We start from the raw sequence: 27,430 nt of genomic DNA, 5'->3' as shown, positions 1-27,430 counted from the left end.
CCAGAACTCCACAGGCAGAGGACAGCCAGCCAGGGCACTTCAGAGAAACCTTGTCTTAAAAAAGATTAGAAGGAAGGAAGGAAGGAAGGAAGGAAGGAAGGAAGGAAGGAAGGGGAAGGGAAGGGAAGGGAAGGGAAGGGAAGGGAAGGAAGGAAGGAAGGAAGGAAAGGAAGGAAGGAAAGGAAGGCAAGGAAGGAAAGGAAGGAAAGGAAGGAAGGAAAGGAAGGAAGGAAGGAAAGGAAGGAGAGGAAGGAAAGGAAGGAAGGAAGGAAGGAAAGGAAGGAAAGGGAGGAAGGAAGGAAAGGAAGGAGAGGAAGGAAGGAAGGAAAGGAAGGAGAGGAAGGAAGGAAGGAAGGAAGGAAGGAAGGAAAGGAAGGAGAGGAAGGAAGGAAGGAAGGAAAGGAAGGAGAGGAAGGAAGGAAGGAAAGGAAGGAAGGAAAGAAGGAAGGAAGGGAGGGAAGGAAGGAAGGAAGGAAGGAAGGAAGGAAGGAAGGAAGGGAAGGAGGGAAGGGAGAAGGAAAAATCTTAAGAGTCAGAGGTATTGGGTCACTCTAAGAAAACTGTTTTCCAGGGGTTGGGGATTTAGCTCAGTGGTAGAGCGCTTGCCTAGCAAGCGCAAGGCCCTGGGTTCGGTCCCCAGTTCCGAAAAAAAGAAAAAAAAAAAAAAAGAAAAAAAGAAAACTGTTTTCCAGACACGAATGGACCATACATGGGGATTCACAGAGACGGAGGCAGCTTACACAAGACCTGCACAGGTTCAGGCCAAATGGGATTCTGGCACTGAGAGGGAGAAGTGGACGCAGGGACTCACTCCTAACCAAATAATTATTTAGAATTAGTACGCACTGACATCGAAAGTCTGTTTTCTATAATGGAGGGTCTCTGAGTGCATCAGTGACACACCAGGGCAGGTACCATGCCTAGAAGTTGGCCCTTTGCTTTTATGTTTTGTTTTGAGAGAGAGCGGAGTTGGGCAGGGGGATTCTGGGAGGAGTTGCAGGAGGAGAAAACATGATCAAAATACGTTACATGAAAAAAAACTGAACAATAAATAAATAAATATATCGCTGTCCTCTAAGGTTCAGTGGGCTAGCTCAGCAGCAGAGTGCTACCCTACTATGCACAAGCCCTGGGCTCAGTCCTCAGCACCGAAGAAGGTAAGACCCAATCTTTCCTCAAACAGCCCGTAAAAACTTTGCGGGGGAGGGAGGGACTCTTCAAGACTTTATTAAAAGGAAAAAAAAAAACAAACCTGTAAACACATCCTAACAGGTACAGCTATTCTTAGGATGGGTCAGTACCAGAAATGTCACTACCCAAAGAAAATCACAGTTTTCCTGGGATTGTCTTCTTGTCCCCACTCAAATGTTTGTGGAAAAAAATCTGGAGTTGCTGCCAAGCGTCCACCTGGGCCATGGCATGAGCCCTAGGCTCCCCTCCAAGGATGATAGGCATGTCAAAAAGGGAGTTGGGGGCAGCCTTGGACCAAGGGAAGTAAGGGGGCTCAATATAGTGCCCTGCTTCTGGGTAGCAGATGATCTGGGGTGTTTTCTTCCCATGGGCCTGCAAGCGTTTGGAGGCCTCTCTGGCATAGAACTCGCTCTTCCAGTTGCGGTCATCCTGACTAACGAGGAACAGGAAGGTCGTGTCAGACCTTTCCACAGGGATGATGCTTTTCTGGTCTGGACCTTCTGGAGGGACAGTCAGGATATCTATAATATCTTTAAACCCATCTTTGGTCACCCTGATTCGTTCTAGATTCATGCTCGAAGCAGGCAGACTCTCTTCCTTGTAGTATAGTGTTCCAGCAACATTGACCATGGAGCCATTGATTATGACAGCGGCCGTGATGCCGTTCAGGAAAGAGGCCATGGAGAGGCAGAGTTCAGCCCCTTTGGAAATCCCCAGCAGGCCAATTCCTGGACCCTTGACCTAAGGAAGAGACAGAGAAAAGGAAGGGATTGAGCAAACCTAGAAGGTGGGACAGTTAGTGAGGCCAACCCATGGATGTAAGGTGCCTTGAGCCTGAATCTTATCCTACCATCCTGGCTTTCAAAGGTGATTAGCTCTCTTCAAATCAGTGTCTCTAGTAGTAAGATGGGACTCAACTCTAAGTCCTGCAGTTTCCATGAGGCTCAGGTGAGCAATACCAGGTAAATGCCTAGGCGTGCCTGTGTCAAAGAAAGCTCGTGGACAAGTCAAGCAAAGCTTAGCTCTTCTTCTGTGGTGCTTTCATACTGTGGGGGACAGTGCATTCACTGATGTTATTAATGTGAACCCAGGCAGCATCTTGTTATGGATAAAGCTCTGAGCCCCATGTGTCAACATGGAAGAAGAGAAAGAGACTGTTTTAGGGTTACCGTTGCGTGAGGCCATAGCATGACCAAAAGCCACTTGGAGAGGAAAGGGTTTATTTACCATACACTTCCAGATTGTAGCTATCATTGAAGGCGGTTGGGGCAGGAACTCAAACACTGCAGGAACCTGGAGGCAGGAACCTGGAGGCAGGAACCTGGAGGCAGGAACCTGGAGGCAGGAACCTGGAGGCAGGAACCTGGAGGCAGGAACCTGGAGGCAGGAACCTGGAGGCAGGAACCTGGAGGCAGGAACCTCCAGGCCAATGAGGAATGCTGCCTGCTGGCTTGCCCTTCATGACTTGCCTGGCCTGTTTTCTTATGGTGGCCAGGACCCTCAGCCCAGGATGGCCCAACTCACCATGGGTTGGCCCTCTCACATCATCTGCTAACTACAAAAATGCCCCACAGGTTTTCCTACAGATCGATCGTACAGAAACATTATGGTCCCCTCCTCTCCAGTGACTTTAGTTTTATGTCAAGTTGATATAGAAACTATCCAGTAGGGAGATGCTTGAAACAAACAAACAAACAAACAAAATCTCAAAAATTGAAATTAGTAGTTACTTATCAAAGAGTTATTTGAGGACATTAAGTAGCTACCTCCTTAATGGTGTATATGTACATACATCACAGAGAGGTATATATGAATAACGCCAAGAAATCAATGCAGATCTGACCCATTAGCCATTTCCTCTGTGTCAGTTTTCTCTAGCGGGTAAATGGTAGCAGCACTGAAACAACAGCCAACCTGAGGGTGACCAAGCAGGTAGTTCACAGCTTCTTCAAAGTACTCCAGACGAAGGATGTCTGTAGCCTTAGGGAGGTCATCATACTTAAAATAAGCCAGAGCCATGACGGCAAAGCCCTTTGCAGCCAGCAGACTCGCCCTATATTCCAGAAGTCCACCTCCAATTCCAAAAAGGTCTATGATTCCAGGAAAGGGTCCAGTTCCTTAGAAACACACAAGAGGGAGAGACTGTTTATCATTTACCTTGCTCAGCAGCATTTGCATTGAGCCCAGTGCATCCAGCATCATGGATGTCAGTTGGTGGCTGGATGCTGCAACCAGACCCTTCGTTCTTTGTGCAGCTTCCCTTGGATCCTCCCAGTTTTCTGATTCCAATTTCCCAATGCCTATTCCATCGTATCCCTAAACCAATGGCCTTCCAGTATGTCTCTTTTCTTTTTTCTTTTTTTTTTTTTTTTTTTTTTTTTTGGTTCTTTTTTTCGGAGCTGGGGACCGAACCCAGGGCCTTGCGCTTCCTAGGCAAGCGCTCTACCACTGAGCTAAATCCCCAACCCCGTATTTCTCTTTTCTTAAACTATCCAGAATCTTTTTTTAAAAAAAAAAAACTATGATTGTAATGAAAAGGTCTAATTAATTGAGCTTCCAAAGTATTGTGATGCCAAAGACTATAATGGATAGTCTTGAAAAAAATCGAGGAAAGGAATCCTAACCCTACCCCCACCCCCTATCCCCCCACCCCCCATCCCCGCACCCCCCCCACCCTGAGCTGAGGACCGAACCCAGGGCCTTTCGCTTGCCCCACCCAAGGAAAGGAATTCTAAAGTGTTGGGTGGGGTCTCTACATTCTAGGCCAAGGCTTGTGATTTTCAAGATCACTGTCAAATAGTCAAGTCAGGTTCACAATTACCTGACTTGCTTGTAAGTTCTTAGATTTTAAAAAGAATTATTAATTTGTATTTCACGAGTATGCTACACTTATGTCTGTGCCTGCCTGGTGCCCATGGAGGGCTTAGAAGATGGTGTCAGATGCACTGAATCTGTAGTCGTAGACACTTGTGAGCTGCCATGTGGGGTCCTGCGGTCTCTCCAGCCCCAGGTTCCTGGAGTTTTGTTTTGTTGTTTTTTCAAGACAGTGTTTCTTTGTGTAGCACTGGATATCCTGGAACTCCCTGTGTAGATCAGGCTGGCCTCAAACACGAAGAGCCACTTGCCTCTGTCTCCCAAGGCAGGTGATATCACCACCTGGCTAGTTCCTGGATTTTTACAACTGGAGTAATTAGCAAGAACCAAGGTCACTATTTTTCTAAATTGGGGCAGTAGGAGAAGCAGTGTATACTGCGCATGTGTCGATGAACATTAAGGTTATTGCACTTTTCTTTGTTAAATTCTGAATTCTTATTCATCTTTCATCACACACACACACACACACACACACACACACATCCCTTATTATGTGCATGGTGTTATTATTAGCTCAAGCTGATCTGAATCTTGCTATTGTGGCACAGTCTAGCCTTAACCTTGTTGCAATCCTCTATTTCACAACTGTCTCTCTTTCCTTTTGTCTTATCTTTGTCTCACCAAGGCTTATCTATTTTGTGTTTTCTTAGTGTGCAATGGATTCTTCCTGGTTCTGATATTACATGCATGCCAAGTTCAGACGAGGATGCTGAATTCCCTGTAACTGGAGCTGCTGAGAGTGATGAGACAGCACGTGGGAGTTGTGACTCTTCTGTAATGGCAGCAAATGCTACTAGCTGCTGAGCCATCTCTGCAGCTGGAATTTCTAAAAAATGGTTCATTTATGTTTAGTTTATGTTCATTTTGCCTGCATGTCTGTCTGTGGGAATCAAACCACTTGGAACTGACAATTGTGAGCTGCCGTGTGGGTACTGGAAATTGAACCCTGGTCCTCTCGAAGAACAGCCAGTGCTCTTAACAGTTGAGTCATTTCAGTAGGTCCAGACTGGTTTTTAAAATTAGCTTATATGCTAAACTTTATTTTTGCCTAATGGTGAATACCTACACCAACTATGTAAATATACCTGCTTGCTTAGAAAAGTTAGATCATATTATACATAACTTCTGTAATGTGTTTCTTCCATATGCCAACACACACCATATATCTATGTATTTCCACACTGTACATACATTCACATATTTTTTTTTTAGGAGCTGGGGACCAAACCCAGGGCCTTGCAATTGCTAGGCAAGCGCTCTACCACTGAGCTAAATCCCCAACCCCACATTCACATATTTTTAACAGCTGTAGGTCATCTCAAGTATAGACATGTGAAAACCCCATTTGTTAATGTAAATTAGAGATAGTTTATTCTAGGAGTCAAATATGAGAGAGCATGCTCCAGAGACATATATGGATTAGTTGCCCCAAATACCATGTTTCTACATGTTAACAACTCCATGAAGTTTTTATGATAACATGTGGTGGTTTGAATCAAAATGGAGAGGGTGGTATAGCTCAATGCACAGGACTTAAATCCCAGCACTTGGGAAGCAGAGGTGGGCAGAGCTCTGGCCAATTCAAGGCCAGCCTGGTTCAGTTTAACTAGGGCTACGCAGGGAAATCCTGTCTCTAAAAAACAAAAGCAAACAAAAAAGAGGCCCCCAGAGACTCATACATTTTGATTGGTGGAGCCATGCTTGCCTGTCTCCTGTCATGCTTTTGGTCCCTGAACTGTAAGCATCCCCCCTACCCCCACCCCCATTAAACTTTTTCTTCTGTAGGTTGCCTTGATCATGGTGTCATATCCACAGCAGTAAAAAAAAAAAAAAAAAAAAGTAACCAAAGCCTAACAAAAACAATACTCCTTTCCCCTAATCACAAACTGGGCTAGGAAAGATAGCTAAGTATTTTAACAACTCTTGTTGCTCTTCCAGGGACCCAAGCTCAGTTCCCAGCACCTTGTTGGGCTCACAACTGCCTGTAACATTAGCCCTAGAAAATCTGATAGTCTCTTCTGGCTGCCTTAGGCACATGCATACAAACACACCCTAAATTAAGGTCCTTTTAAAGCACATTTGGAAACACTTCCAGTAGGTGTGTTATTGGTTAACATATGCAGTTTCTGAGTTGATGAAAGTTAGAGGTCTATACATTCCTCAAAGATTTACGTAATGGTTACAAGGTTGTTAGGTGGGCAATAAGTGGCTACTTTAGAGGCTAAGGATACTTGGTTTTATTTAGGTCTGCAACATTATTCCAGGTGTCCACAATCAGAAAGTCCTAATCAGTCAATCTGGAAATCGTGGAAATCTCTTATGAGGGCCCTTAGATGTTGGTGGAGTTTTCCCTGTTAAAGCCTACATATGTAGCTATCCTATTTTAGAGCTATTTTGCCAGAGAACCATCTACATCCCTTCCATCTTCTGCAGCATCATTGGGGCATCAAATCTTGCAGCTCTAAGCATTAACTGATGTGTAGGAAACAGAGCGTCCTTCTATCCTAGGATGATCTTCAAACTGCTTTTCTCAGCATTTCAACAATCAAAGGGTCATGAACGTCACTGGCCAAATTCCCTACAATGGCTCTTTGTGGGTCACTACAGCCCCTCTCAAAGCTGTGGATTTGACCCTGGGAAAGAGTTACCTCGGAATCACCTAAGAAACAAAACTCCCGGGCCCTCCACACCCACACTTCCAGATTCTGGACTCTGACTGGCACTAAAGTCCTGCAAGTTAGTTAGAAAGTTCCCCGGTGCTCACACTGTCCCACTTTGCCTGAACAACAGATGCCCAATGTGAACTTGTGCACAACCACCCGTGGGTCTTACCACGATGAAGATTTCACCGGGCTTGGGTGAGCTTTGATGCTCTGCTTTCCTAAGCAACCTCGGATGCTGCTCCTCCGCTGACTTTCAGTTCAGGATTCACCCATGTCTGCAAAGCTTTGGTGCTGCACCCCTTAAGCATCCTGGACTGCAAGCGCACGAGGGAGGACCGCTCACCTGGAGGCAGGAAGAGCGTGGCGCGCACCCGGCCCTCGCGCACGGGCACGCGCCGCACCCCTGGAGCCATGAAGTGACGCTCGTGCACCGCCTGCGCCAGCAGCCGCCGACCGTCCGGCTCGTGTCCGTCCAGCACCTCCAGCTCCACCACGAAGGGCGTCTGCACGTCGCGCTTGACCAGACGCCAGAAAGGCCGTTCGGGTTCCATGGCCCAGATCAGCCCCATGGGCTCGAGCCCCGTGAAGCTGCCGCCCAGCGCGGGCGCGCGCTCCAGGTCCAGCTCTCCGTGGGCATCAGCGCGGTAGCGCGCGTGGGCTCGGAAGAGCGCGCCCTTCTCGTCGCGCAGGGCCGAGTGTAGTGTGACAGGCTGCTCGGGGGCCAGGCCACGCACAGTAATGCTTAGGGGCTCGTCCCAGCAACTGTGGCTGTCGGGCTCCAGGCTCACTACTGGCACCATATTGACACAGTAAAAAAAATCAGAATACTGTGGAGTGAATAGTGTCTCTCGACTTCTGGAGCCTGTGACAAGGAAGGAACCCTTGTCCTACTTACTTGCCATGGCAATTGCGGTGTGAAACTCCCCGCAGTTTATGGGATACCAGTGGCCTGTATGCAGAAGAGCTAAGCAATAGTAATGATCATGTTTTCTCAAGCTGATGTTGAAATAGAGGTACAAAGATTGAGTTGCATAGATCATTACCCCCGACCTGTATAGCTTTACAAAAGAACCCCTTAGGTTTAGGTTACTCTCATCTGGCAATCCTGAGAAACTTGGCCTTGAACCTTTCTTTCTTGGGTTGTTCCTTACTGTAGTACCTTATGCAATCTGAGAAGGAAGCTTGACCTGGGGTACAGTGAGGAGTCAAGACTACCCAGGGTGAAATTGTGACTCAAGCTATTTAAAGGCTTCGGAAGGTAAGTGCATGAGTCTCCAAGGGCAGTGACCTTATCTGAAAAAGGATTGTAGGGACAATTTTATGAACTAACCAGTGATAACACGGAGCCAGAATCCCCTAGCTTAGGTAAACAGGGAAAGAGATTTTCTGGGGTTGGGGATTTAGCTCAGTGGTAGAGCGCTTGCCTAGCAAGCGCAAGGCCCTGGGTTCGGTCCCCAGCTCCGAGAAAAAAAAAAAAAAAAGAAGAGAGATTTTCCAACTCAACTAGCTCACCACCCACCAGAGGTAGTGGAAAGGAAAGGTTACTAGGATAGGGGGAGAGTGGACCTGTTTAGAAACTGTCCTTTGGAGCAACTCCCATCTGTGTTGTCAGCAAATCAGCAGTTCGGTCGGTTTGCAGGATTCAGCAGCAGCAGCTTGATGCGCTCATAAATCCTTCATGGATACACCAGCAGTCCAGTCCAGTAGTGTCAGGATAGCAAACAGGAATCAGCAGCAGTGGCATAACCTAGCAGAGACAGCCAGGCTTCCGAGGAATCTACCTGGGTCAGCAGGGGTGACCAGAACTTGTGAGGTCCAAGTTGAACCTCTTCCAGGGCTCTTGAATGAAAGTCCGTACGGTTATATATTAGATACTGACTTGTTGATTTATTTAGTGATTTACTGAGAGCACTGTTTGCGCTGCCCTATTTACCTAACAGGACCTCACTCACTACCTGGTACGCTATGACCCGGAGGAAGAGTTGAAACAACAGGCCATTGCCCCTAACAACCTGCTGACTGACATACCCTTGTGTAAAATCTTGCTTGCTTGACTGCCCCACTGTTGTGTATTATAAAACAGCGGTGTGAAGGGGCCCTTGGTGGGCCCCATCAAGAGGTTCCCTGAGGGGTTGGGGATTTAGCTCAGCGGTAGAGCGCTTGCCTAGTAAACGCAAGGCCCTGGGTTCGGTCCCCAGCTCCGAAAAAAAGAAGAAAAAAAAAAAAAAGAGGTTCCCTGAACAATCAAGCCATATGACAGGCCTATTATAAAAGGAAGTTTATTTGGGGGTCTGAGGAGGAGGTAGAGGTAGAGGAGGGAGGAAAAACAGAGAAGGGCAGAGAGAGAGAGAGAGAGAGGGAGGGGGGAGGGGGAGGGGGAGGGGGAGAGGGAGAGGGAGAGGGAGGGGGAAAGGAGAGAAGAAGAGAGGGAGAGGCGGTGGGAGATTAAACATTCTTTTCGAGACCCAGGCTCCTCCTGGCTGTTGCTAGGTAACTGTTGGGCGGAGCCTAGAGAAATGCTCTCACCCGGCTTGCAGTTTTAGAGTAAATATGAGAATACAGACTGTACTAGAGATGGAGGTCTTTCGGGAACTGTCCTGGCTTTGGCCTACCGGTGACATCTCTCTCCTGCTCTCACTGGTGTCTGAGTGTTTATTCCTGGAAGATCCCCACAGCATAAAGAATTTCATGCTGTAAACAAAATTGTAAGGCATGCTTTTAAGATTTGCTGCACTCACACAAGGGCTCCCAGAGGGAAAGGACGTTGAATTCCCTGGAACTTGAGTTATAAGTGATTTCCAGACTTCTGGTGTGGGTGCTAGGAACTGACTACGGTGTTCTTCAAGAGCAGCAAGTGTCTTTATCCCCTGAGCCATCTCTCCATCCCATAAGACGGTTTTATAAGGTTCGTTATTTAGGTTTTAGAGAAATCTTTGCTTGGCTGGGATACTCGATACTGGTCAGCTGAGACATTAGTGGTGATTAAGAAGAGAGCAGGAACCCAATCACAGAAAGACATACATGGTATGCACTCATTGATAAGTGGCTATTAGCCCAAATGCTTGAATTACCCTAGATCCCTAGAACAAAAGAAACTCAAGACGGATGATCAAAATGTGAATGCTTCACTCCTTCTTTAAATGAGGAAAAAGAATACCCTTGGCAGGGAAGGGAGAGGCAAAGATTAAAACAGAGACTGAAGGAACACCCATTCAGAGCCTGCCCCACATGTGGTGCATACATATACAGCCACCCAATTAGACAAGATGGATGAAGCAAAGAAGTGCAGACTGACAGGAGCCGGATGTAGATCACTCCTGAGAGACACAGCCAGAATACAGCAAATACAGAGGCGAATGCCAGAAGCAAACCACTGAACTGAGAATAGAACCCCCGTTGAAGGAATCAGAGAAAGAACTGGAAGAGCTTGAAGGGGCTCGAGACCCCATATGTACAACAATGTCAAGCAACCAGAGCTTCCAGGGACTAAGCCACTACCTAAAGACTATACATGGACTGACCCTGGACTCTGACCTCATAGGTAGCAATGAATATCCTAGTAAGAGCACCAGTGGAAGGGGAAGCCCTGGGTCCTGCTAAGACTGAACCCCCAGTGAACTAGACTGTGTGGGGGAGGGCGGCAATGGGGGGAGGGTTGGGAGGGGAACACCCATAAGGAAGGGAAGGGGGGAGGGGGATGTTTACCCGGAAACTGGGAAAGGGAATAACACTCGAAATGTATATAAGAAATACTCAAGTTAATAAAAAAAAATAAAATAAAATAAAAAAAGAAGAGAGCAGGATTTAGCTCAGTGGTAGAGCGCTTGCCTAGCAAGCACAAGGCCCTGGGTTCGGTCCTCAGCTCCGGGAAAAAAAAAGAAAAAAAAAAAAAAAAGAAGAGAGCAGCATTGTTTAGGGGAAATCTTCTGGAAAGTGTTTCCTGAGAGTCAGCACACAAAAACTGTGTTCCAAATATGGCCTAGGTTGTACCTCGTGCTGCAGCTGAATTTGGTAGTGTAAGAGTCACCCGGGTGTACTGGTTTTGAGGACATGAAGGGATCTTGGAGAGTGGCTGAGCTGATGCCTCTGATGAGACCCCAGGAAAGGATACCAGTGAAAGTGCAGCCCAGTTGCAGCAAGGGACCCCAGCAGTTTTGGAAATGCCAGTGTCATGGGATAGCCACCAAGAGCAGCAGCAGCAGTGAAGTCGGCCAGAGCCTGGAAGACAAACTATGTGTGCTGCAGAGGGCAGAGCTGGAGAAGGCCCCACCCCCTTGCAGGAGCCCAGAAGATCACGAGTGAATCCCAGGCAATTGGACATTGAGTTATTTACACCGTTGGAGTTTGGTTATATGTAAAATTATTTATTCTAGCTATCCTTTATAAAATACACAGAAACCTGGTATTTTATTTACAAGCTGTAAGCCAGATTGGGCAGGTTCTATGCTATTCTCCCCTTGTTACTTGCTTTTGAGTCTCATCCAGGCTGCTTCTGCTCCGTCAGCCTGTCCTCGGGGTGCACTTCTCCTGGCCACAAGTTCATGGCAGCCTCCTCCTCTCTCCACTATCTTTTCCCTTCTCCCCCCCGCCCCCCCCCCCCCCGCCTCTCTGAGACCCCTTACTTGGTCCTCAAGTGTAGAATGATGTCTTTACGCAGCAAGGCAGGTCCAGGATAAGGCGTAGCCTATCATTGGATGAGAAGGAAGGGTGGGCGGGGAAAGGTCTAGGATAGGATAGGAATCAAGATGAAGACGTCGGAGGAAGATAATTCTGATCCCTGTGGTCCAGGTCAATTTTATCTTGTTTAAGTGGACGGTTTCTATCTTTATTGATTAGCAGTGAATTTAGTCTGTGGATATATCATAGATTGAAAACTTACTACATAAATCTGATTGTTGGGTTACAGTTTGTTGAGTCTTAATGTTACCCGGTATCTGGGACCAGAGTTCCTGGCTGGTCAGGGATTGCCATCGTGACTAGCAATGAGAGCGGAGAGACCGTTGGGGCTAGAAGATAGGTAGGCTAACGTGGCGTGGTGCCACACTGGAACCAGCCATGGCTGAGATAAGTTAATGTTAGTTCTGTATGGCTCTACGGTGCCAGAACTAGCACCAGGGAGTGACTACCTGGGATCCCAGAGTACCAGGGGGCCAGCATGGAGCAGTGACGCGCGGGAACCTGTCGTGCCCTTTTAAAATTTTTATTGCAACACTCAGGTCTCACCTTCCTCTCTCTATTGCCCAACCACAGGCTCTGGTCTTTTATTAACCAATCAACTTTAAATTGGGGAGCAAGGTTTACATGACAAAAGCCGGTATATGTGAGAATTTATAAATTCACTGGTCTGGACTGCGAGCAGACCTTGGGGTTCAGAACTTAGCATTTGTGTGCATAGCACCAGACCAACCCCGGCAGTCTTGTTTTGTTCAGACTGTGACTGTGCGCTGCTTCTTACCTTTTGAAGGAATTGTTTACCTTAATTTTGATTTTACAGGAGTCACATCTGAAAATGAAGGGCTCTAGCCAGACCAGGCATGGCAGACACAGGCCCCGCCCCAGCAAGGCAAATATGGCACTGACGGGTTTGCCCTTTTCTTCTTTCCCTCTGCCTTGCTAAAAAAAAAAAAATTACGTTACATTCCTAAAGCCTGCCCCAAGATCTATTCCCTTGTTTGGCCACAGACTCATTCCTCAGGGTAAACACCAAGGTCCAACAATCAAAATTTATTATTTGGCTGCTCCATCCAGGCTCTGTTTACCAACTAGTCCTAGCACGGACTCCCATCTTCTCCTTTTTTTTTTTTTTTTCTTTTCTTTTCGGAGCTGGGGACCGAACCCAGGGCCTTGCGCTTGCTAGGCAAGCGCTCTACCACTGAACTAAATCCCCAACCCCTCCCATCTTCTCCTTAAAAGCTCACTCCTGCAGAAACACCTGCTTACTCCTGCTTGCTTCTGCTTGCTGCCTGCCTGCCTGCTGCCTGCCTTTGCAGCCTCTTCTCCTTTGTGCTGAAAATTTGGTGTTCGGATGTGTCCTGTACAGACTCTGCGGGGCTGCCCTCCCTTACAGAAAGACTGCGAACGTTTAAAGAGATTGGATATGTTTCTTGGTTCTTTTTTTTTTTCCCCCAGGGCCTTGGGCTTTCTAGGTAAGCACTCTACCACTGAGCTAAATCCCCAGCCCCTGAGATTGGATATGTTAAGGAGACTAAACTTTTAATGTGTTTGGATTTGTAAGGACTTTTAAAGCTACTCCTGTCTTATATCGTGACATCAATATTAATGTTCCATCGTGGGGATAAATGAGAGAGGGAAAGGTTCTAATTGAAAAGTGGTGTCTGTGTGTCAGGTCAACAAGGGGTCACTTGTCCTGTCAACTTGACACAAGATAGATTCATCAGATAGAAGGGAGCCTCAACTGTAAAAAAATGCCTCCATGAGATCCAGCTGTAGGGTATTTTCTTAATTAGTGATCGATGAGGTCCTGGGTTCTATAAGAAAGCAGGCTGAGCAAGCCAGTAGGCAGCACCCCTCCATGGCCTCTGCTTCAGCTCCTGCCTCCAGGTTCCTGCCCTCATAGTTATTGATGATGAACTGTTTTATGGAACTGTGAGTGAAATAAACCCTTTCTCCCCAAGTTGCTTTTGGCCATGGTGTATTGTTGTAAACTCTGTTAATTAATTAATTAATTAATCAATCAATTCTATTAGTTCTTGTCTTAGGGTTTTATTGTTGTGAACAGATACCATGACCAATGTAAGTTTTATAAAGGACAACATTTGGGGCTGGAGAGATGGCTCAGCGGTTAAGAACACCGACTACTCTTCCAGAGGTCCTGAGTTCAATTCCCAGCAACCACATGGTGGCTCACAACCATCTGTAAAGAGATCCGATGCCCTCTTCTGGTGTATCTGAAGACAGCTACAGTGTACTTATATATAATAAATGAATAAATCTTATATAAAAAAAATAAAGGACAACATTTCATTGGGGCTGGCTCACAGGTTCAGAGGTTCAGTCCATTATCATCAAGGCGGGAGCATGGCAGCATCCAGGCAGGCATGGTGCAGGAGGAGCTGAGAGTTCTACATCTTCACCCGAAGGAAGCCAGGAACAGACTGAGCATCCCCAGGCAGCTAGGAGGAGGGTCTCCAAGCCCACCCCCACAGTACAGTGACACACTTCCTCCAACAAGGCCATACCTCCTAATAATAGTGCCACTCCCTGGACCAAGCATATGCAAACCATCTTAATACCGCCTTGCTAGCCCCCCAGTAATGGAGACTGAATTCTGTAGATTTATTTAACCAGCTTTAGCATAATTCCTGGGGGAATCATCCTTAATCTTTTTTTTCTTAACTAGACCGACTTTTTTTCTTTTCTTCCTCACTCCCTACCTCCCTCCCTCCCTCCCCTTTTCTTTTTTAAGTGTTTGAGTGTTCAGCTACATATACATCTGCAGGCCAGAAGAGGGCGCCAGATCCCCTTACAGATGCTTGTGAGCCACCATGTGGTTGCTGGGAATTGAACTCACGACCTCTGGAAGAACAGCTCTTAACCGCAGAGCCATCTCTCTAGCCCCTTACTCTTTCCTTAAATTTATATTTTGAAAAGTTATTTTCTAAAAACATGTATTTATATATAAAAAAACCCTTGTATTGATCATTGAGTGTGTGTGAGTGCATGCGTGCGTGTGTGTGTGCACTGTGGCAGGTATGTAGGCAGTAGAACAGGTACAGAGGCCAGAAGACAGCTTTTCCAGAGTTGAATTTCTTTCACCTTTCACGTGGGTCCCTGGGGTTGAACTCAGGTTGTCAGGCGTTCAGGCAAGGGCTTTGTCCTGATCCACAGTCTCATTTGCCCCATTTTGAAATTAACAGAAAATGGTTTTAGAAAACTTTAAACAGTACATGTATTTGGTGAATGTTATGAATGCATGCTTTCGTGCCTGTTGGCTGTAATGCAATGTGTAGTGGTCAGACGATCACTTTGGGAGTCTCTTCTTACCTTCCTACTGTGTAGGTCCTGGTAACTGAATTTTACCTCTCTGACCTATGTTTTGAAACATTAAAAAAAAAAAAACAGACAAAATTACTCGTTTTCTCAGTTAAAGAGTGTAATCTCCATGCTGGAAGGCAACTTCCTGGCGCTGTCTCCTGGGTGGGAGAGGCTGCATGGCACCGTGCAGCTACTCCTCGCAGGACACTGGTCACACGGGCCTCTGCAGCCCCAGCTCACAGTTGATGCCCTTCCTTTGCCCGATGCAAGCTTGCTGCTAGCTCCTACGCTGAGGATTTCCGTGTGCCATGGCAGTTGTTTGTTCCTCACAGGGGTGGACAAGGCCAGTTCCTGCTGGCCAGGGGGGATTTGTGTGCTGCTCTTGTTCTAAAGTCATGACCCAGATTCTCCCCTCAGTCCCTTGGTCCTCTGCTTCTGTAAGTAGGTTTGTGTGGTAGTCACCATCCAGGTTCTAGAAGTGGGCATTGCTTGGTCTACAGAGGTCATTAGGTGTGAAAATCATTCACTAGGACATGACAACAACTCTTGAAAGGTAAAAAGGACAGATTTCATACTTTCTTTTGTTTTCTTTATTAAATAATATACTTGTATTTCTTTATTTGGAATTATGTGTTTATCGAAACTGTTAACTCTAAGTGTCTTTGAAGAACACTGGCTGCTCTTCCAGAGGATCCGGGTTCAATTCCCAGCACCCACATGGTAACTCACAACCGTCTGTAACTCCAATTCCAGGGGGATCTGACACTCCCACACCAATGTATATAAAATAAAATTAAATAAAAAAGATGTGTGGGTGGGTATTTTACCTGCACGTATATTTGTGTACTGTGTGCACGCCTGGTGCCTGTGAAGGCTAGAAGAGGGCATCAGATTCCCTGGAACTGAAGTTTCAGACAGTTGTAACCCCCCCCCCCCCCCCCCCCCCCGGTTACTGGGAGCTGAACTGGAGTCCTCTGGCTAACCACTGGGCCATCTCTTCCCTCCTTAGTAGCTTATATTTCCATAAAGACCCAGGAAGAAGTAATCTCAACAAATAAACATATTTCTTGGTTTCCAGACTCATGTTTTCTTTCTTTAAAAAAAAAAGATTTATTTATTTTATATATATAAGTATGTATATGTTGCTGTCTTCAGACACATCAGAAGGGGGCGTGGGATCCCATTACAAATGATAGTGCGCCACCATGTGGTTGCTTGGATTGAACTCGTGACCTCTGGAAGAGCAGTCAGTGCCCTTAACCGCTGAGCTGTCTCTGCAGCTCCCTCATATGTTTTCTTATACAAAAAAGTTTAAGTATAGCAGACATTCATGGATATAATCAGCTACACCTACGTTTCATATGAAGTTTAAGAAAGCGGGGAGACTTGAATTTAATTTAGCGAGTGATGTCTCGGCACTATGACCTACTTTTTAAAACGACTCAGATTTTATGCATCATGTAACACAATTCATCATTTTATAAAAAAAGACAAGCAGTTCATTTGTAAACATTTATCTAATGTATGTTCCCCTAATATATTCCTTTAAAACATTATCTTCATCTAATGATGACAATTGCAATATTAGGCCACTGTGGTCATTCTTTCAAGTTTTCTTCATTGTCGAGGTAAAAAAAAAAAAAAAAAAAAAAGCCCTTCGAGCTAAATTACTGTACTTGAGAATCAGGAAGCAATGGATATGGTACTGCATTTGCAAGAATACAATTCTTCCTGGACAGCAAACACAGGAAAAAGGATTTGCTATCAGTTATAAAGACATCTTCATTTTAGTTCTGTTAACAGATTTAAAATCAGCTCAGCAAAAGTATGGGGTTAATTCCTGTAATCTTAACAATTTTAATTTTTGTGAGTGCTCATTTATTTATAAATGTTCTTATGGGGTTTAGATTATCTATTTATTATATATAAGTACACTGTTGCTGTCTTCATGCACACCAGAAGAGCGCATCGGATCCCATTACAGATGGTTGTGAGCCACCATGTGGTTGCTGGGATTTGAACTCAGGACCTCTGGAAGAGCAGTCAGTGCTCTTAACCACTGAACTCTCTCTCCTGCCCTCCTTGGGGGGATTTTGGCTTGAGGACACAACCAACATACTGCAAGTGAACGGGTGTACCATGTATTAAATATCTAGGTATCACAGTGGTGTGGTTTACATTTCAAAATTTAATCATGGGGTTGGGAATTTGGCTCAGTGGTAGAGTGCTTGCCTAGGAAGCGCAAGGTCCTGGGTTCAATCCCCAGCCCCGAAAAAAAAAAAAGAAAAAAAAATTTAATCATGAGCCAAAATAAAAAAATATAAATTTATCAGTTTATAAAAAGACAATTGAATCCGTTATATTTATGTTTCTAACAAAATGGGAGGAATGAAGGTTATGTCTTCATATGGTCAAACTTTAATATATTATTTTTTTTTCTATTCTTTTTTTTCGGAGCTGGGGATCGAACCCAGGGCCTTGCGCTTGCTAGGCAAGCGCTCTACCACTGAGCCAAATCCCCAACCCCACTTTAATATATTATTAATTTGTCCTATAATCTAACCTTTTAAAAGATGTAAGCCTTTTTTAAAGCTAAGGCAGCGCCCATTTTAACACCTATCCCCTTTTCAGTCTCACGTGAGTTCAGTGCTTAGCTCAATACATTGTGTCATAGTATTCTTTTTTTTTTTTTTAAGATTTATTTATTATATATAAGTACCCTGTAGCTGTCTTCAGACACACCAGAAGAGGGCATCAGATCTCATTACAGATGGTTGTGAGCCACCATGTGGTTGCTGGGATTTGAACTCAGGACCTCTGGAAGAGCAATCAGTGCTCCCAACCTCAGAGCCATCTCTCCAGCCCCGTGTCATAGTATTCTTTGTCTATAATCTTAATTATAGCTTCATAGCATTGAACATATGCCTTTGTTAATCTGAGGTAGAAGACAAGTGAGGCAAATGTGTAGGGAGTCCAGTGGCCACTTTGATTGGTGAGTTCTTTTAATTCAAAGGGTGGCTCTTAGCTCTTCAATTCTGCACACAGGACTTTTGGCCAACGTAAAGACAAGGTTTTCCTATACTTTGCTAACCAGGTTTTGGCAGCGCAGTGGTGCATTCCAGTAGCCGTAGGATCAGCAACCACAGAGCTCTCCCTGGTTTAGTATTAACGGATTTCTTGGTTGTGCAGAGGGAGGCAGGCAGTGGGCTGTTCATAAGAAAAGACTCTAATCAAGTGGCTGAGAGTACAAATAATGACTCCATGTTTGCACATGTGTGAGGAGGAGGTACCAGGACAATGCCCAGGCCTCGGAGGTCCGTTGGAGACCATGTGCCGTGCTCGATGAACTTTCAGAGTTGTTTCTAAGACGGGTGCATTGGGCTTTAAGGGCTTTTAGCTCCTTTCCTGTAGGGCCGCACTGGCATTGTTTCAGAGAGACGTTTGTCTCCGTGGGTTTGTTTAGTGGCTCCTTCACCCTCGTGTCCATGAAGAGCGGCCCCAGGAGTTGTGTGGAAGAAAGCACTTCAGAAAGGGAGCCCATCTTCTCCCTTCACGTCTTGGATCTGACTAGAAAGTACCATGCAGTGAGAGGGTTAGGTAAGGTCCACTCCTCTGATGGGCCACTGCTGAGTTCTTTGCTTTCTCATCGGTGTACATGTGGGTCTTTTACAAGATAATGGTTTCGTAAAATGCAAGAATTAATTATATCTACTCTTTCTACCCTTTTCTGTCCAGTGAAGTGCATCTTTGTGCCAATAAACGCCACCTGTCCTGTGGGATGCTCCACTGAGAGCACACTTGAGCGTTTCCATCACAGAGCCTCTGGGCCTACCATTTTCCTAATCTTTTGTTGTATTTTTGAGGCAGGGTCTCACTGTGTAGCCCTGGGACTCACTATGTAGACCAGGCTGGCCTTGAACTCATAGAGACCCCAGTATGGGTGCTGAGAACAAACTTGGATTTTCTGGATAAGCAGAAAATGCTCTTAACTGCGGAATCATCTCTCCAGACTCTATTTTTGAGTTTTAAGGCGAAGAATCATCAGGAATCGCTTACTTTACAAAGAACTCCAAGAGCCTTGGACTGTGGTACATACCTTTAAGTCTAGCTCTCAGGAGACAGAGGTGGGCAGATCTCTATGAGCTGAGTTCGAGGCCGGCTTGGCTTGGTCGACATAGTGAGACCCAGGACAGTCAGGGCTACATAGTCCCTGTGTCAAAAACAAAAACAAACAAACAAAAACTCCAAAGAACACCAGGACTGGAAGGCCAGTTTGACAGTTAAGAGCACTGGCTGCTTTTCCAGATGACCTGGGTTTCATTTTCAGCACCTACACAGCGTCTCACAACCACCTACCTATAGCTCTAGTTCCAGGGGACCCAATGTCCCTTTCTTGTCTCTAAGGGCACCATACACATGTAGTGCACAGCCCTCCATGTAAGCAAAACATTCATACATTAAAAAAAAAAAACACCAAAAAAAAAAAAAAAAGGAAAACACAAATCCCCCTAAAAACCTAAAATGAAAGAGAAGACTATGTGGTGCTGAGGAGATGGCTGAGTAGTTAAGAGCTCTACAGGGCAGCTTATGGCTACCTGTAACTCCAGTCCCAGAAAATCCGGCCTCTGAGGGCACCAGGCACGTACATACGCACATTAAAACAAAAATCTGTTGGTGTGGGAGTGGGAAGGGAACAGGAAAAGGCAGGCAGGGTTGCATAGACCTATAATTGTAGCACCCAGGAAGCTGAAGTTGGAGGATCATGAATTCAAGGACAGCCTGGGCTACATAGTTAGTTTCAGGCAAGCCTGGGCTACGCAGCAAGATTCTACCTCTGAAACAACAACAAAACCTTCACCCAATTAATAAATTATTTACAAGTTTAAAAGAATATTAAGGAAACAAGGCATGTTAACCATCGAAGTACTTTTATTTTAAATATTAAGGCTTAAGAAATGTTTATTATCTTGGAACTATGTGTATCTAATGATACTACTATATACGTGTTTATCATTGGTAAAATTACTTGTATAATTAAGCTAGATAATGTTTTATCAAGTTTTGAAGCGACAAAATCTTGTGTGCCTGCCACGCCAACCCCAGTAGATTCTGTGTGACAAGTTCCACAGACTGAGGCAAAAACTTCAAAAGAAGGCGGCCTCCTGGAACCGGTTGTGGAACTCTTGGCTGGAGAAAAATATTGAGTCGTAGTTCTCATGGCAACTTGTCTGTCCTATCTTTTTCTATTTCTCTTTCTTACTCACAAAATGTTCCTGATAGCCTAGCCTGGGACTTTATGACCGTATTAGCGGAGAAGTAGGTGTTTTGTGTCACAAATCATTTACAAAATCACATAATAGTGGTAAGACAGATAAAAACTTTTCCAACAATAAGTGATTTTGTATGGTTATGCGCCTGTCGTCAGAGGTGGGGTTTGGCATATTGGTAAAGAAAGCATTACTTTTAAAAGAATTAAAAATAGTTTTAAATCATACTAGATGTTAGATAACGATTGCCCTAAAAATGTATGAACCTGTTTAGGAATTAGATGTTGCTAACAAGTGCCCATGAAGATCTTATGAAGCTGCTCTCGGAAGGATGCCAACAGCAACCAGTGATTCTTGTGCTTTATTGTGTCACGTGATAATGATGTCACCTGTTCCCTCCACGACTGCGTCATTGAAGTTGTAATACTTGAATGATTTTGTATTTCCTATGCCGAATGAATCTGACAGTGTCCTACTGGATGCTTCACTGAACACATCTTTTCAGAGTGGTGATACCTGTTTCTTTAAGCATAAAAACCCTTGCTTGAGAGCTGTAGCATATCCTCAGACTCAAACTGCCTCTGTGTTTGTTACCGCCAAATCCTTACCCACCTAGTCTTCGAGGACCCTCAGCCCAGGGACCTCCACACCCAGCTGGGGTGGTCTGTGGCATGTGTCTGTGCATAAACAGGAACCTAACATAATTTGTTTGCTCAGGAAAAAAAAATCCTTATTCATCCAAAAGAAAAGCCAAGATGGAAACCAAATCTCCTTTGAAATTTGATAATTTTTGGCTCTTATTAGTTGGTGGCTAAGATGGTAATTCCATCCCAAAGGGAGAAACTCACCTCTGAGGTCACAGCTCGTTTGCTGTTAGAGGTGCTCACTGGTAGTCATGAGCATTTGATACAGACGGCAAGTCTGCAATGGCTCATGGGGAATAGTATTTCCACATAATACACGTCTAACTTTTAAGTCACTTGCAGATCGCTTAGAATGGGAACTACAGCATAAATGCTGAGTGATTGTAGTGTGCTATGTGGAGGCGACAGCATGTGACAGTCTGTATATACAAATCTACACCCAGTGGAACCCACCTGGAACTCCCTCTGTAGACCAGGCTGCCCTCCAACTTGCAGAGATCCCCCTGCCTCTGTCCCCACGCCCCATTCCCATCGCCTCACCCCCACTCCCAGTGCTAAGATGAAAGGTGTGTGTCACCACTGCCCAGATGTTTATGCATTCTAAAGATTTATTCATTTATTATATATAAGTACACTGTAGCTGTCTTCAGACACACCAGAAGAGGGCATCAGATCCCACTACAGATGGTTGTGAGCCACCATGTGGTTGCTGGAATTCGAGCTCAGGACCTCTGGAAGAGCAGTCGGTGCTCTTAACCGCTGAGCCATCTCTCCAGTCCTTGTTTATGCATTCTAAACCATGTGTTTTTGTTCATGTGTATGTGTGTGTGTGTGTGTGTGTGTGTATGGGGCATGTGTACGTGTGTGTGTGTGTGTGTGTGTGTGTGTGTGTGTGTGTGTGTACATGTGTGTATGAACACATGGGTATGGGTGCCCAAGGAGGTCAGATGAATGCAGAGCCCTGTATCTCTCAGAGCTGGAGTTGTAGTCAATTGATAGCTGCTTGGTCCTGGTGCTGGGAACTGAACTTGGGTCCTATAGGAGTAGTGTGGGCCCTTAACTGGTTAGCCATCTGCCCAGTTCTTTTTGATGTTTGTCTAAGCAGCAGGTAACCATCTGTTTGTCTTTAACCAGCCATTTAGCAAGTAATCCCTGAAGTCCAGGATTTAGCAGTGACTTGGCCTTTCTCTCAGGCTACAGCGCACTGGCAGCCTGGGCCTCAGCAAGAGACCAGCTTTTGCCGTGCCTTATGTTTCTCTATAATCACTCCCCTCCAAGACTTATCAGTGAGGCCTGCAGTTTAAAAGAATGTTGGAGGAAGGAAGACACTACATTGATGTAAAAGAGAAACACACACACACACACACACACACACACACACAAAACAGTGGAGGCTTCCCCAGGAGAGAGTAGCATCAGAGATCTTAAGTAAAATAAAACTTAAATAAAAATCACAGTTTTGCTGGGATTGTCTTCTTTTCCCCACCCAAATGTTTGTGGAAAAAAGTCTGGAGTTGCTGCCAAGCATCAACCTGGGCCATGGCGTGAGCCCTGGGCTCCCCTCCCCAGATGACAGGACCGCCCACCAGGCTGTGCAGGGAAGCCTTACACAAGGGGAAATAAGGAGGCTCAATATAGTGGCCTGTCTCTGGGTAACAGATGATCTGGGGCTTCTCCTTCCCATGGGCCTGCAAGCGTTTGGAGGCCTCTCTGGCATAGAACTCGCTCTTCCAGTTGTGGTCATCCTGACCAACGAGGAACAGGAAGGTTGTGTCAGACCTTTCCACAGGGATCAAGCTCTTCTGGTCAGCTCCTTCCAGAGGATTGTTCAGGGCATCCACAATGTCTTTGAGGCCATCTTTGATCCTCTTGATTCGTTTGGTGCTCATGCCCACCGGGAGTATGGTCTCATCCCTGTACTGTAAGGTTCCACCGACGTTGGCTACAGAGCCATTGATAATGACAGCAGCTGTGATATTTTTCAGGAAGGTGGCCATGGCAAAGCCAAGTTCACCCCCCTTGGAAATGCCAAGCACCCCAACTCCTGAACCTTTTACCTGAGAAAGACACAGACAGAAAAGAAGAAGAATGAACCCACATGAAAGGCAGCACAGTGAATGAATCATTGGGAATCACCCACTTCTGGACATCGGGTGGCCCTGAGTCTGACTCTGTACCATCCTGACTTTGGAAGGGTGATTGGGCATCTGCCAAGCTCAGAGTCTACCTGCCACTCCCATGCAAAATCACAGTCAATCTCTGAATGTGATAATGTCACTAGAGGCATTCATACAAGTCGAGAAACAACTCACTATTTAGCCTGAACCCCCTTATCCATCAGCGCCCCCTGCACTGGACAGAAGTTCATGGAACTGGAGAAGTGTGGAATTAAACCTAGGCGACATTCCTAGTGAAAGGTGACAAGGTGCGCAGGAAATACTGAGGAAGAGCCTATTTTTCAGAGAAAAGGTTCTCTTTTTAAAAAGTAACAGTTTTTCCTCCAGAGAACCTGTGAGGTAATTAAGTAGCTACCTTGCAGACATTGTGCACTGTGCTTTATAAAATCACAGTCAGCTGTGTATGAGCAAAAGGGAAACCAACAGAAGCCACCTGGGGAGACTCCGGGTCATTCTTCATTTCTTTCTGTATTCACTTTCTTCCTAGTACGTAAGTGGTAATGGGCACAGAAATGTTTACAAAGTCATAACTGCTAGACTGATCTAGACAGGTAACAGCAGGTCATGTTTGTCTTCAGAATGAGGCTTCCCCTTTATCTCGCTTGAGTGGCTCCTTATCAGTTCTGTTACTTTCATGAACATGGAATCTTTTTTGTTTGTTTTTAAAGACTTATTTCATGTGAGTACACTGTAGCTGACTTCAGACACACCAGAAGAGGGCATTGGATCCCATTACAGATGGTTGTGAGCCACCATGTGGTTGCTGGGAGTTGAACTCAGGACCTCTGGAAGAGCAGTCAGTGCTCTTAACCACTGAGCCGTCTCTCCAGCCCCCAATGAACATGGAATCTTACAATCATGCCCCCCCCCCTCACAGTCCCCCCACTGTGTAGACCTGGCCTTGTCTTCTGGCCATGCTGTGTCTACATCCTCTAGTATTTGCTCACTACAAGTTTGTCAGTAAATGCCAGGCACATTCTAACAGCTTCACAAGTATGAGTCCTTTACTGCTTGTAACAAAGCTGGAGGGTGGACCCAAAATCACAGACACAAGACCGTGACATGGCTAAGGAGAGAAATACCTATGACTACCTCAGTTTGGGTGCGAAACAGACACCGTAGGAAGAAACCCTCTTCCCTCAGCAACCCGGGATGGTTTGGTCACCCTATGAGTATTTCAAACTTGTCAGTATCAACCTTCATCATGCCCCCTGAGATGATCTCAGTTAAATAATCTTTGCTTTGGAAGAGACTAAATATTATTATAAACCCTCAAGCTAACTAGGTTGCAGATCCAACTTTGGTTCAAGGCATTTAGGACCCCAAAAGCTAAACCAAAATACTGTAACAGCCAACCTGAGGGTGACTGAGCAGGTAGTTCACCGCTTCCTCAAAGTACTCCAGGTGGATAATGTCCACGTCCTTGGGGAGGTCGTCGTAGTTGTAATAAGCCAGAGCCATGACGGCAAAGCCCTTCCCAGCCAGCAGACTCGCCCGGTACTCCAGAAGGCCGCCTCCAAGTCCAAAAAGGTCTATGATTCCAGGAAAGGATCCATTCCCTTGGAAAGAAAGGAAAAAAACAAAACAAAACAAAACCCACCACCCCTTGCAGATTTAGTGCCCAAATGTCTTGGTGTCTTATTCTTAATGAGCAGGAAGAGAGACGTGGAAAACCCAAGCCTCTTTTCTGTTTTTAAAAATATGCTTTGTTGGGTGGTATATTTATGAAGATCTAGGACCTTACCTTTCCTAAAAATGCCAAATGGGGGATCTGTGCTCCCTCAGTGGCCTAGACGCAGCCCTGCGGGTGACCCAGGTGTTCTGAGGTCAGAGCACAGGGTTAAATGTGCAGCAGCCCTGAGTGGCCAGCGCCGGGATGGAGTGGCATGGGTACCGTATGGTCTTAAAGCAAAGGCTTGGACTAGGGCTCTTTCCCATTTTAGCAACACAGCCTCTGTTTTTGAACCTTGCAACTCAGAAATGGATGGCGTGAACGATATCAAATCATCACTGGCCGTCTTGGAATCCTCTGGAAAATAGGTTCTCCTGCAAAATCCCCACTTTCCATGTCCAAGGTCCATACCAACACCAACAGACGGAAGCTACATTTCTCCTACATTTGCTACAATCTCCTCGGATAATTTTAATTGGTGCAAAATGCATTTGTTTATTTAGAAACAGTCTTACGTGGCCCAGGCTGGCCTCCATAACCTTGAACCCCTGTCCTTCCTGCCTCCACTTCCCCATTGCTGGGATTGAACAAAGGGTCTCTTGCATTCGAGAGAAGCACTTGACTAAGTTCCGTGTAGTAAAGTGTTAACGCTGAAGACTCCAGACGGTTGTTTTTGTTTCTAACCTGGTGGGGTGCTGTGTATTCTGGATCACACACTGAGGAATACATCATAATTTGCTTCCTTTTTTAAAAAACTAATCCTTGACGTTAATGCTTTTCTGCTTTATATTATGGTGCTGATAACCACGGTCACGTCCAGGAGCTAGGACCACATGGGACGATTATGTGCCCAGGTTATTCGTATTGTTTATAAACACCAACAATTGATCTCTTAGAACACTGATGTCATACTCACATCCCTATTGTTTTGCCTGCACCCATTACTTCCTCCTCCATCAGCACCTGTGGATTCCCCTCATTTTTGACGGTCTCAGACTGTCTAGAAAGCCAGCTACTGATAGAAACACTTCATTCTCTCCTGGGCATCTGAATTGTTTTCTTAGACCCCACAAACACACTCAGAAATTTGAGGAAGAGAGTATCCTGGAGTTGGGCCTGCTACATCAAAAGAGTTTTTCTGGCAGATTCTAAAAATGAAGCTTTTGGAAAGGAGTGGTGGGGGCACATTTTTAATCCCAGCACTAGGGAGGCAAAGGCAGGCAGATCTCTGAGTGGGAGGCCAGCCTGGTCTACACTGTGTGTTCCAGTACAGCCAGGGCTCCACAGAGAAACCCTGTCTCAAAAAACACCAACCAACCCAACAAGTGAAGCTGGACTCAGGCTCTCAGTGGGTTGCTGAGTACAATATGAAAGACAGAGGTATGAAGGGGACCTCGGGGTATCAGGGGCTGTAGGGCAATGAGGAGAATGAAGACCACCCAACGGATTACAAACTGTAGTAAACGAGACAATGGTTTGTGAATGAAGCATTACAGGGTCCTTAGGGAAGTCTGAGCTTTAAAAATAGTTTTCTGATTGGGAGGCAAATCAAACTGGAAGGAAACACAGTTGCCCGTGAGGCTCATAATAATAACTTCACAGGGAGGAGAGACCTTTTATTATGGAAAACTTCGAGTTCTTGAATTTCTCTTGCTGCTATTGAAATATGTAAACAAGTAAACACATCAAAGTATTTTAAAGTTTTTAACCAAAGAACCACGTTCTCAGTTTTCAACATCGCTTCCCTATCCTAGAGCTATATTAAGCCACTCACCCTTGCAAAATTAATGTTACCTACTCTCTAAGTACCACTCCCTTATCCCTAGACCCTCAGTAAACTGCCATTTCTGTTGGCATTTTAAAGGGACACAAAACAACTGGCCAAATCTCCGAGAAGTGCTCTCTGCAATTCTCTGATTTTAAGCCCCTCTCAAATCTGTGGCTCTTTTACGCTGGCAAAGAGTTACATCAAAACCATCTAAGAAACAAAACTCCCTGGCACTTTACACTCGCACTTTCAGATTCCAGAGTTCCCAGTGCTTGCGCTGGCCCACTTTGCCTGAAGGACTGCTCTAGAGCAACAGATGCCAAGCGCGAACCCGTGCACAACTACCCGTAGGTCTTACTATCAGAGTGTAGAGTCCTAGTTTACAGAACTTTGGGGTGAGGGGGGAGCTCTGATGCTCTACTTTCCTAAGCAAAGTCGGATGCTGCTCCTGCGGTGACCTTCAGTTCAGGACACGACTCATCTAGCTATGAACCCAAGTCCTTAAGGCTTTTCCAGGGAGCTCCGTGAAAAGTATGAGACAGGGAAGAAGGGGCCCAGGCTCTGCACCCCTGAAGCATCCCGCACTGCAAGCACAGGAGGGAGGGCTGCTCACCTGGGGGCAGGAAGAGCGTGGCGCGCACCCGGCCCTCGCGCACCGGCACGCGCCGCACCCCGGGAGCCATGAAGTGACGCTCGTGCACCGCCTGCGCCAGCAGCCGCCCGCCGTCGGGCTCGTGTCCGTCCAGCACCTCCAGCTCCACCACGAAGGGCGTCTGCACGTCGCGCTTGACCAGACGCCAGAAAGGCCGTTCGGGTTCCATGGCCCAGATCAGCCCCATGGGCTCGAGCCCGGTGAAGCTGCCGCCCAGCGCGGGCGCGCGCTCCAGGTCCAGCACTCCATGGGCGTCGGCGCGGTAGCGCGCGTGGGCTCGGAAGAGCGCGCCCTTCTCGTCGCGCAGGGCCGCGCGCAGCGTGACGGGCTGCTCGGGGCCCAGGCCGCGCACGGTGATGTGCACCGGCTGGTCGCAAAGGCAGCCAACCGCGGGCTCCAGGATCACTGTGGGTGCCATCCGGTTCTGGGTGGTAAATGCGTGCATTGCTTCAGATTGTGGCTGGGGCTTGTGACTTTTAGGCCTCTCTGGACTTGCTGCTACAGCTTTAAACGGTTCCGGGTTCTCT

The 27,430-nt window shown here is 46.1% G+C and overlaps 2 protein-coding genes and 1 long non-coding RNA gene across 8 annotated transcripts; 1 reads left to right on the top strand and 2 right to left on the bottom strand.

Moving 5' to 3' along the window:
- Nucleotides 1-1,074: 1,074 nt before the first annotated feature.
- On the top strand, nt 1,075-4,921 carry LOC148005385 (uncharacterized). The gene is made up of 2 exons (XR_015623210.1): nt 1,075-1,157; nt 4,716-4,921. It is a non-coding gene; the product is annotated as an uncharacterized LOC148005385 (long non-coding RNA).
- On the bottom strand, nt 1,203-8,420 carry Acot5 (acyl-CoA thioesterase 5). Of its 3 annotated transcripts, XM_087554388.1 has the most exons (4): nt 8,295-8,420; nt 7,072-7,677; nt 3,106-3,308; nt 1,203-1,932 (listed from the first exon to the last, which is right to left on the bottom strand). In XM_087554388.1, exons 2-4 carry the CDS (start codon nt 7,526-7,528, stop codon nt 1,327-1,329), a joined length of 1,266 nt encoding a protein of 421 aa, XP_087410514.1. In that variant the 5' UTR covers nt 7,529-7,677; nt 8,295-8,420; the 3' UTR covers nt 1,203-1,326. The 3 variants fall into 3 exon arrangements, 2 of the variants coding, with proteins under 2 accessions (XP_087410514.1, NP_001073177.1); NM_001079709.1 differs by lacking the exon at nt 8,295-8,420 and having other exon boundaries at nt 7,072-8,001; XR_015622116.1 differs by lacking the exons at nt 1,203-1,932; nt 8,295-8,420 and adding an exon at nt 2,397-2,554 and having other exon boundaries at nt 2,611-3,308; nt 7,072-8,187.
- Nucleotides 8,421-21,224: 12,804 nt separating this feature from the next.
- On the bottom strand, nt 21,225-27,430 carry Acot3 (acyl-CoA thioesterase 3). 4 transcript variants are annotated; one of them, XM_087553310.1, is made up of 3 exons: nt 26,865-27,430; nt 24,168-24,370; nt 21,225-22,576 (listed from the first exon to the last, which is right to left on the bottom strand). In XM_087553310.1, exons 1-3 carry the CDS (start codon nt 27,346-27,348, stop codon nt 22,520-22,522), a joined length of 744 nt encoding a protein of 247 aa, XP_087409436.1. In that variant the 5' UTR covers nt 27,349-27,430; the 3' UTR covers nt 21,225-22,519.

This window comes from Rattus norvegicus, chromosome 6 (assembly GCF_021556685.1).
Source record: "Rattus norvegicus strain SHRSP/BbbUtx chromosome 6, alternate assembly SHRSP_T2T, whole genome shotgun sequence".
NCBI lineage: Eukaryota > Metazoa > Chordata > Mammalia > Rodentia > Muridae > Rattus > Rattus norvegicus.
The sequence above is the reverse complement of the archived record's forward strand: the minus strand, read 5'-3'. Positions and strand labels throughout refer to the sequence as shown.